General features: G+C 35.2%; 1 protein-coding gene across 2 annotated transcripts; it reads right to left on the reverse strand.

The window, feature by feature from the left end:
• Positions 1-4528: 4528 nt before the first annotated feature.
• On the reverse strand, positions 4529-10187 carry LOC132660318 (olfactory receptor 6C75-like). 2 transcript variants are annotated; one of them, XM_060604338.2, is made up of 2 exons: positions 9282-10187; positions 4529-4579 (listed from the first exon to the last, which is right to left on the reverse strand). In XM_060604338.2, the coding sequence occupies exons 1-2, from the start codon at positions 10185-10187 to the stop codon at positions 4529-4531; spliced, it is 957 nt and encodes a 318-aa protein (XP_060460321.1). The 2 variants fall into 2 exon arrangements, with proteins under 2 accessions (XP_060460321.1, XP_060460322.1); XM_060604339.2 differs by lacking the exon at positions 4529-4579 and having other exon boundaries at positions 9249-10187.
• Between the last annotated feature and the right edge of the window lie 1152 nt (positions 10188-11339).

The following is an 11339-nucleotide window of genomic DNA, read 5'->3' on the forward strand; positions in this document are numbered from 1 at the left end:
TATGATACATATAACACACAAAATGTATGTTAATCAACTGTTTAGGTTATTAGTAAGTCTCTGGTTGTCAGTAAGCTATTAGCAGTTTCATTTTTAGGGAGTCATGAGTTATATGCAGATTTTCGGCTACATAGGAGTTCTATGTTCCCGACTCCTGGTCAAGGGTTCAACTGCATAATAAACAATATTTTTACCAAAAATTAGGGATTTGTTAAAATAAAAAAAATTGAAGAGATCAGGGTGATGTATGAAGGAGAAATATACATTTTAAAATGTCTACTAAAACAATTAAATTTTTATTAACAATTTTCCCATGAATAATGATTCTCTTGTAATTGGCTCCACTAGTGTTTACTACTAAACATTTAAGAAAGAAACGAGACCATTGTTACAAACCCAAGAACGATCATAAAGACAATATTTCCTAGCTGTATTTATGAGTCTCTCATAGTTATAATTTATAAATTAAAATACAAATTATAGGTGTGTCTATCTCATAAATTTCACTCCAAAACCCTTAAACAAAAATAAACAATAAAATATATCAATATAGAAAGAATAGTAAACTCTCACTGAAATGTCTATTGACACTACAAATATAAATATCTTTTAGTATTTAAAAAATAATGAATTTAAGGTATTTACACATCTAGTCACTTTTTGTGAATTTTTATACAGTAAAATTATTAAACACCTGCTATGAAACATATTAATTAAGTGAATATTGCATTGGTTAAATGAAAAAGAAATATATCAAGGGACAAAATAACCTGTCCAAAAATAAACATATATATTGATATATATGTGTAAATAAGCCTATCTGTCTATCTATGTTCAAATAACTTTTGGTTCTGTGTTTTTTACGTTTGTTTATTTATTTTGAGAGAGGGAAAGAGAGAATGTCAGCAGAGGAGGAGCAGAGAGAGAGGTAGAGAGAATCCCAAGCAGGCTCTGCGTTATCTGTGCAGAGCCCGATGTGGGGCTCGAACTCACGAACTCATGACCTGAGCCCAGGTCAGGAGTTGGACACTGAAGTGAGTCACCTAGATGCCCCTGTTGAATCCACTTTTGAAATAGGTGCCAAGGGAATTCAATGACAACACATTAGTTTTCCACAGTTGGTCCTAGAAAAATGGGCTTCTCTAAGCAAAAGTCTGAAGCCTACATGTTTCACGAAGTACAAAAGACAACTCAAAACAACTTCTTCCTAAATATGAAACCTGAAGTTTTATAATTTCCATCAACTGGTGAGTCTGTATATCTGTGCAATGACCTACTACTCCAGCAAACAAGGAATAAAACAATGATATATACAAGTACATGGATGAGTCTTAAAAGTACTATTCAAGGTGAAAAAAGGGACACTCAAAAGCTACCAACTATATGATTCTTGTTCTGTGACAATACAAAATAAACAAAACCATAGGACAATGTAGGTTTTTCAAGGGCTGTGGGTGAGGAGTAGGGATTGACTACAAAAGTACATAAGGAAATGTTTTGGAGTCATGAAGATATTACTTATTTTGACTTGTCAAATTTATAAAAGCATGCAGCTGAAATTTACTGTTCGCAATTTAAAACCCTAAACCTGACCAAAAAACCCCCAGGAAACAAAACAAAACCATAGTGTAATTTGGGTGGTGTGAGAAATCAGTATAGTTGATGTGTCTTTTGAGATCTATATTTTTGGGGACAGAAAAACTGGGAGTTTCTGTTTTAGTCTGGTGTTTGCTGTGTTAGCCTGGGAAGTGGATGGATGTATATCGTTTTTAGTTATTTTAATTAATTAATTAGTTAATTATTTTAAATTAATTTATTTTTTTTAATTTATATTTTATTTTTTAAAATTTATATCCAAATTAGTTAGCATATAGTGCCACAATGATTTCAGGAGTAGATTCCTTAATGCCCCTTGCCCATTTAGCCCATCCCCCCTCCCACAACACCTCCAGTAACCCTCTGTTTGTTCTCCATATTTATGAGTCTCTTCTGTTTTGTCCCCCTCCTTGTTTTTATATTATCTTTGTTTCCCTTCCCTTATGTTCATCTGTTTTGTGTCTTTAAGTCCTCATATGAGTGAAGCCGGATGATTTTTGTCTTTCTCTGACTGACTTATTTCACTTAGCATAATACCTTCCAGTTCCATCCACGTACTTGCAAATGGCAAGATTTCATTCTTTTTGACTGCCGAGTAATACTCCATTATATATACGTGATATATATATATATATATATATATATATCACGTATATATATATCTACATATATATATCACATATATATATCACACATATATATATCACACATATATATATCACACATATATATATCACATATATATATATATCACATATATATATATCACATATATATATATCACATATATACATCACACATATATATATATATATATATGATATATATATATCACATCTTCTTTATCCATTCATCCATCGGTGTACATTTGGGCTCTTTCCATACTTTGGCTATTGTTGATAGTGCTGCTATAAACATTGGGGTGCCTGTGTCCCTTTGAGACAGCACACCTGTATCCCGTGGATAAATGCCTAGTAGTGCAATGGTGGGTCATAGGGTAGTTCTATTTTTAGTTTTTCGAGGAACCTCCATATTGTTTTCCAGAGTGGCTGCACCAGCTTGCATTCCCATAGTTTTTAGTTATTTTAAATTGACATCACTGACTTCATATGCTCTTCTATATGTAGGATACATTTAACAATGAAAACAACACAAATAACGTAAGGATTTTATCATAAAATGTCAATATTTCCATTTTATCCAGATTATCTAAATCTCAGATCTATTCTGAGATCTATCTAATCTCAGATCTATTTGACATAAAAATGTCAAATGGTAAATTAATCTTTGCAGTGCATTACATGGTTTATTTTCAAAGTATTTTTAGATATAACGAATTAAAAATTGTAAAGTTACTGTTTTTCACCTATGAGTGTGAGTGCTTCTTTTGGCTGTAGAAAGCTAACTTTGAGATCAAGCTCTCCACTTCTGAACCAGACACCTGTTGGAATTTAATTCCTGTCCCCTCGAAGCCTTTGCAATACTGTATTATTACAGAGACATAACAGTACCATTGGGTTGGTGGTTAAGGGGTGGCGAACATAGGAAAGGCAAGCCTGATTTTACTTACCTGAAACACAGCAATGATGATAAGATGCCTGTGAGGATGAAATGTGATAATACATATGCAGTGATCAAACAGGTATAAATGCTCTCTGCTTTGTTAACATTCAATGTATGGAATTTATTGTGACTGATACCAAAGGAGAGTTTGGATTAGTGTCTCATGCTTCGGCCTAAGGTTTTCTTGGTTATTGCTATCAAACTAAAAATGAAACTTCTGAAGTGCTATTTCATGAGTAATACTGTCCCTTATATAGTTACGAAGTTGACTACATAATATTGTTCCAAGGCTTATGATGTGCCCAGATCATGTAATTTGTAGGTGACTTTAGCCTCCAGGATGGACACTGATTTTTATGACTGTATGGGAGACTTTTTCAGTACATAATAGGTTAATTCCTTGCTCAGTATTTTAAAGAAATCAGGAAGCAGCAATATAAGGAATGAAACAGTCCTGGGTAAAGGCCTCTGTCCGTGATAGCTCCTTCTCTCTACTTCCCATTTTCTCCTATTAGTTCTGAGATCAATGTTGTTTTCAAGCATGTCCTCCATATTAATTTAAAGTATTATTTTTTAGGGCGGCTTAACAAGTGACTGTAATGACAGTCTCAAATGTACAGAGAGACTTCATGGGACTCAGTCTTTAGAAGAATAATAAATTCAACCCCAAATATGGCAAAGAACTAGTATTAAAGAGATATTTTACGTATTTAAATTCATTCCACAACATTCCTCACTTGATATCATAATGTTTTTTTTAACTTTATCTTTTTCTAAATTTTTAAAAATATTTATTTATTTTTGAGACAGAGAGAGACAGAGCATGAATGGGGGGAGGGTCAGAGAGAGAGGGAGACACAGAATCTGAAACAGGTTCCAGGCTCTGAGCTGTCAACACAGAGCCCAACGCGGGGCTCAAACTCACGGACCGCGAGATCATGACCTGAGCAGGAGTCAGACGCTCAACCGACTGAGCCACCCAGGCGCCCCGATATCATAATGTTTTTGAAATCCTTGCACGTAGTATTTCTTCTTACTGTTTCATCCTAAAATGGAGCATGACAGCAGTTGGCCTTCTTTCATTGTTTCTCTGCACCACCTGTCTACTCTCCTTGCATTTCCTGTCTTCACTGCAAAGCTCATAACAAGTTGTGTCTCTTAAGCCCGATTCCTGGATGTCATTGCTTTCTCTATTTTCTTCCTATAGGCTTGCATTTTTTGCTTCACTCTTACCTCAAGACAATGTCAAGTTTCTTGAAAATGCATCATTAGATGTCTTTTTACATCCCCAGTACTAATATCTTAGATATGGATCTTACCTTTTTTGTTTGTTTTAACCATGGCAGACCCTGACTTCCTTCAATCTATTTTATGCATTGCAATCAGAGTTATTTTCTTGTCTGCTAACATTCTTCAATGACTACTTGTTACTATGGTACAAAAATCCAAGTTGATACTTGGAAACACTTTTAGGGATTACTTTTGAAATTCAGAATGACAATTTTTAATGTTAGACTTCAGTGTGGGGTTAGGATGGCATTTTTTGACCACTATGATCATGCTAATGAGTGACTCACAGTATATACAGATGAGTCATTCATGTCCTTATTTAGAAGCTAAGCATCTGTTGTATTAAAATCTTTAATTCATCTAAAAAATCTGAAAAATACATACATGTGCTGTCTCTGTTCTTCCTCACTTGATAGACAGCTGCATCTCCTTGTGTAGTGCCTCCCAGGTCCCAGAGACACGATGGTGAAGGTTTGAGTAAACAGATTTAGTCACATTGCCTGGTCAGCATGACTGTTTTTAACTCTGGCAGAGTGGATTTTGTCATCATCAGTGACACCTTTGTTGACCTCAACAGCATGGTCTACTTGTCTCAGTATGATTTCATCCATAACAGATTCAATGGCACAGTCAGCACTGAGAACAAGACACTTGTCATCAATGGGAAGCCCATCTCCATCCTTCAGGAGCAAGATCCTGCCAACATCAAATGGGGTGATACTGGTGCTGAAGTCACTTCACTACCATTGAGAAAACTGGGCTTATCTGAATGGAGCCAAGAGCATCATCATCTCTGCCCCTTCTCCTGATGCCCCCATGTTTGTGAAGGGTGTGAACCCTGAGAAGTGTGGCAACTCTCTCCAGGTTACCAGCAATACCTTCTGCACCACTAACTATTTGGCCTCTGGTTAAGGTCATTCATGACAACTTTGGCATCACGGAGAGACTCATGCCCACAGTCCATGCCGTCACTGCCACCCAGAAACCGTGGATGGCTTTTCCGGAAAGCTGTTGTGTGGTGACTGAGGAGCTGTCCAAAACATCATCCCTGCCTCTAATGGTGTGGGCAAGGTCATCCCTGAGCTGAATGGGAAGTTTGCTGGCATGGCCTTTCATGTCCCCACCCTCAATGTGTCAGTTATGAATCTAACCTGCTGCCTGGAGAAAGTTGCCAGAATGATATCAAAAAGTGATGAAGTAGGCATCAGAGGGCACTTTCAAGGAAATCCTGGGCTACACTGAGAAGCAGGTTATCCCTTGTGACTTAAACAGTGACACCCACTCTTCCATCTTTGATGCTGGGTCTGGCATTGCCCTCAATGACCGATTTGACAAGTTCATTTCCTGTTACCACAATGAATTTGGCTATAGCAACAAGGTAGTAGACCTCATAGTCTATATGGCCTCCCAGGAGTAAGAGCCCCCCGGACTACTATTCTCACTGACCATATAAGAAAAAGAGAGAGTCTCTCAGCTGCTGGAGAATCCTTGCCCCAAATCATTCCTCAACACACTGAAAATCTTCTGAACTCTACACGGTTTCTATCCCAGACCCCCTGAAGAAGGGGAGGGGCTCAGGTTCCCCTATTCTGTCGTGTACCATCACTAAAGTATACTGTATCCAGCCAGAAAAATATCTGTGCATGTACAGATGCTGTTATCAAATTTTTATATAAAGATTTAATTTGTTTTAAAGTGTTTCTGATCGTGTACACACACACACACACACACACACACACAGACATGTGTGTCAATGAATATACTTAAATACAAATATTTTATGTACACATGGATATATGTTTGTGTGTATAACTAGTTGTGTCTATGTCTAGGAAACTTTGGATAATTTATTTGTGGAATGCCAGTTGAAACCATAAAAGACATGTACACTCTTGTGGATCTATATATTCTGGAAAACGAAAACTAAAGCAAGGAAAATAGCAGTGAGAATCACACCTTAGGAAACTGGAGAGAAAGAGATGGTACTAAATATGGTTCATTTTTGCTCTTGCCAGCACCAATAGCCTTCCAACCCCTCATTCACTCATTCACTCATTCATTCATTCATTCATTCATTCGTTTGCTAAAAACATAGTCCAGTAGATGTGTGGACTCTAGTAACAAAGTTAATGATATAAAGTTTTACCTCATTCCAATTGTACATTACTCTCAACACAGAGTGCTCACCCCTTATTAAAAATGTAGCAAATCAATAGAGCACTCAACTATGAAATCAGTGAATTAGTTAAGATAATATCTAAATGTCTTTTTATCATCTCCTTAGTAAAAACAAAAGCAAGAAAATTTAAGTGATTGAATATGCTATAAAACCTAGTCACATTTCTAGCTAATACATAGTTTCTAGTATTGTTTTCATGTGGAATTCTGGAGAATAATATACTTGGTTACATAATGGGAAAAAGCAGACCATGCTTTGTCCAATATTCTCTGATATTTCAAATGGCAGTTAATTTTACTTGGGTATCCAACCAAAATCCTTATTCACAGCAAAACTAGACTACTCTTAGGTAGGCATTTCCTCCCCAGGCTTTTTATCTGTCTCTTCCCTTCTCCTCATTTAACTTTGTTTATCAGAATTAACTCTCAAAATGTTAACTTACCAGTGAAAATAAATGACTATTTATGTTTTCTATAACCACAAATATACATATGCATATATATATATATATATATATATATATATATATATATATGTATATACACACACACACACACACACACACACACACACACATATCCAGTGGAATACTGTTCAGTCATAAAAAAAGGATAAAATTTGCTATTTGCAACAATGTGGATGGATCTAGGGAGTATTATGGTAAGTGTCGGTCAAAGAAAGACCAATATCAAATGAAGTCACTCATATATGAAATTTAATAGCAAACCAAATGAGCAAAGGGAAAATCAGAGAGAGAAAGAGATGCAAACCAAGATACAGACTTTTAACCATGAGAAAACAAAACTGATGATTACCAGAGGGGAGGTGGGTGAGGGATGGATAAAATAGGTGATGGGGATTAAGAAGGGCACCTGTGATGTGCACCAGGTGACTTATGGAAGTGTTCAATCACTATATCACATACCTGAAACTAATATTACACTGCATGTTAACTAACTGGAATTTCAATAAAAACTTAAAGAAAGGAAAAGTATTTTTGAAATATTTCAGTGTGAGCATAAAACATGGGCATAAATACTTTTTGAAAGCTTCTAAAAACATGACCTCAGAGGTATATGTATACCTGATACATTTCTCACCAAAATTACATTTGCAACAAAAAGTTCATAATTTAATAATACTTCTAAATATTATTTCAATTTAAAGCATATGATATTTGTTTTGGAAAGATTTGTAGGGATTTTCTTATCTTACTGACAATGTGAATGTTAGAATCAACTTCTTTGGAGAGGTTTTTGTCAATCAAGAGGATGAACTTTCCTTTACCTTCTTATATCCCCCTTTCTCTCTGCTGTCTTCCTACTTAGCTTCTATTATACTTACCACACATATAATATATATTTGTTTAGTTAACATTTGCGTGTTGTTTTTCCACATTCCTGTGTTTCACTTTTGCATTTCTGCTTACTTAGTATAGTCTTATAAGGGCAAACTTGTATAGCTTCATGTCTTTACAAATTTATCCAATAAATAATTTATAATCAAATAAAATCAGTTACTTTTCACTTCATGATAGTATTGTGTTAAGTCTGTTTGAAAAAACAATGTAACTCATTCCATGAAAGTACAGTGGTAAGAAATAGATGAGTGCTCACAGAGTCTCATCTATAAGCAATTAGGAAGGAAAAGTCTCTACTTAGAGACTATGTATGGTAGAAGTCTTTACATTAATCTATATATCAGACCAAGCCAGAAATCAAGAAACCAAAGTCAAATCCACTTACCCACTATGTAGTTAGACTCATAACTATGGTCCCAACACAAACACCCTTGTTAGTGAAACATTGGAGCTGAGGGGCTCATTAAGTATAGGAACCAGGCTTGGACACATTTTTTACAGTTACCTGTGAGAGTCTTTTTTTTTGGACATGGATGTGGGAGGGAGAGCCTGCTGCGAAAGAGGCAATGGACAGATAAACACAGTATGTAGATTTGCAAATAAAGGACAGCTAAGGTGTAAATGGGTCATATGTCATCATTTCCAAGACAGTCTCTGAATTCTACAGCTCACAGTGTTTGAGATGCTAAGTTTTCTGTTTTCTCCATGTTGGTAGAAAAGACCATTTTTGTATCAATTGAAAGAATCTGATATAAAAATGAATTTTTAAATTTGCTTTTATAGACCATGGTTTTCCTTTTTAAATATTACTGGCAGAAATAGGGAAAACTTCAGTGAAAGATATTCTTTTCTTGGTAACAAGAAGAAGAAAATTTAGGGATACTGACTGAGACACATTTTTACTTATTTCACATAATATAAATTTTATATTTGTATGTGGTTTTAGTAAACCTCCTGTAGTATAGCCATTTGCATTTTTGTACAAATTTATAACCTACTTGCTTTGATAGGAGAAATAATAAAGATTATTGACATCTAAAATTTAGCTACACAGGTGAAGACTGGCCATTTTCCCTAGAACATAAAATACATAGGACCCAGCTTTCAGGCTAATAAGAAAAAGAGATATTGACAATATATAAAAATGTCTAACTGAAAGAATGAAATGGGGTGTTTAAAGAATTTATGGGGGAAAATCCAGAGAGTTTTTCATTCAGTTTTGCTTTCAGGGGTATGTATATATTTTTTGCATAATCCCATTCATTTATATAAAGAAAAGGCCATTCTCTGGACCATGTTCTTGAAGGCTTGCTTTACCTGCTGGTTCCTTAGTGAATATATGAAAGGATTCAGGAGAGGAGCAACTGAGGTAATGATTACAGCTACCCCTTTGTTTAAAGTCACCCTTTCCCTTGCAGAAGGCTTAATGTACATGAAGATGCAGCTTCCATAAGAGAGGGAGACCACTATCATGTGGGAGGAACAAGTGGAAAAGGCTTTTTTCCTTTGACTCTTGCAAGGAATTTTCAGAATTGTCCGGATGATGTACGTATAGGAGAGCATAACTAGTGTTAAGGTGACCATAAGTGTTACCACTGCTAAAATAAATGCCATGAGTTCTAAAAAGCGAGTGTTTGTACAGGAAAGCTGTAGAATCGGAGAAGAGTCGCAGATAAAATGATCAATTACATTGGAGGCACAGAACTCCAACTTCTGCAGCAGAATTACTGGTGGAAAGATGATCAGGAATCCTGCAAGCCATGAGCTAAAGACAAGGAGTATGCAGACTCTGTGATTCATGATGGTCATGTAATGGAGAGGCTTGCAGATGGCCACGTAGCGGTCATAGGACATGGCAGCCAGAAGGTAAAATTCTGTCACCCCCAACAGGATGAAGAAAAACAACTGAGCCACACAATCATTGTAGGAAATAGTTCTGTTTCCTGTCACTATAGTGACAAGGAATCTGGGGATACAGACAGATGTGAATGATAATTCTAGGAATGAGAAGTTTCGAAGGAAGAAATACATTGGAGTCTTTAAGTGGGGATCTGAAAGTGTGAGAATGATAATGATCAGGTTCCCAGTCACACTAAGCATGTAGGTAGCAAGAAGAAATACGAAAAGTACAACCTGCCATTGTGGGTCATTTGTCAATCCGAGAAGAATAAATTCTGTTACTGCTGTGTAATTTCTCATTATTTTCCTTCTTTATGATGGTATTTCTTGTTTTAGCTGAAAAATAGATGAAAAATAAAAATTATTACATCATAAAAGAAACTCAAACACATACACACACACATGTTAAAAAAAATCATTGCTGTCTTTCACTTTTAGAGGAAAATGACTTTGTATTAAAAAGAAACAAAATACTTTTAACATTTCTTTATTATGTGATATATTGATTCATTGTTTCTATATTGCTTTCATTTTATTTTCACATATCTCAATATAAATCTGTCTTCTGAATGTTTCAATATATTCCTGAAAACAAGAAAAAAAGGGAAATTAAAACCTCTGAGATTAAAACCTCCTCATATAAGATTATGAGTTTACTCCCAGCATACCACAGTACTCTTTGAAGGTATTTTTTGTTGTTGCGTTCCTCTTCACATCTTTAAATTTTTTTCTCTTTTGAATAAACATTTCTTTCTTTTTTCCCATTCAAACTTTTACAATCCACAGAGACTACTCCCTTGCCCATCTGGTAGAATAATGTGTCTCTGATAACAGTATACAGAATCCAGAAATATTTAATAGATGGGAGGGTAGCCCCAATCTAATTCCAATGGCTATGCCAAAAGGCATTCTAATTTTAATTACTAATTGGTTATAATGGTCTTGTCTAAGATTAACATGTTTTTCTTATATATTTTTTTCATTTATTGCCTACCTATAAGGAATCTCTGACATATAAAGCAGGATTTTTCTTTAAGACCTAATTTTATTTTTGTAAGCTGTAAGTGTTCTTACTTATTTTTAAAATAACTTAACACTGCTCCACACATTGCTTATTTTTTTCTTGAGGGGTGATAAAAGGGAATAGTCAAACATCAAGCTAAGTTTTGGGAGGCAAAGATTATTACTATTTTTTCTTCTATTTTGTTTCTAATACAACTCTGGGTATTGCTCAGGATTTGTTTGTTTTTCCTGTTTAAAGTTATTATTTTCCATAAAAGCTTTAAACGTGCTGTCATCTAAGATCATTTTTAAAAATACTTACTTTGCAAAAACATAAAAGACTCTTAAATGTGGAGAACAAACAGAAGGTTACTGGGGGGTTCTGGGAGGGGGGATGGGCTAAATGGGTAAGGGACATTAAGGGATCTACTCCTGAAATCATTGTTGTAC

The sequence above is a fragment of the Panthera onca genome, chromosome B4 (genome assembly GCF_046562875.1).
Source record: "Panthera onca isolate mPanOnc1 chromosome B4, mPanOnc1 haplotype 2, whole genome shotgun sequence".
Lineage (NCBI taxonomy): Eukaryota > Metazoa > Chordata > Mammalia > Carnivora > Felidae > Panthera > Panthera onca.

Bases quoted from the DNA above. Each gene is read 5' to 3' on its own strand.
- LOC132660318 (XM_060604338.2), bottom strand. From the start codon at position 10,187: ATGAGAAATTACACAGCAGTAACAGAATTTATTCTTCTCGGATTGACA. The intron at 4,580-9,281 runs GTCCAGAGAATG...AGTAACAAGTAG, and splicing joins AGCAAGCCTTCAAGAACATG to TCATTGAAGAATGTTAGCAG.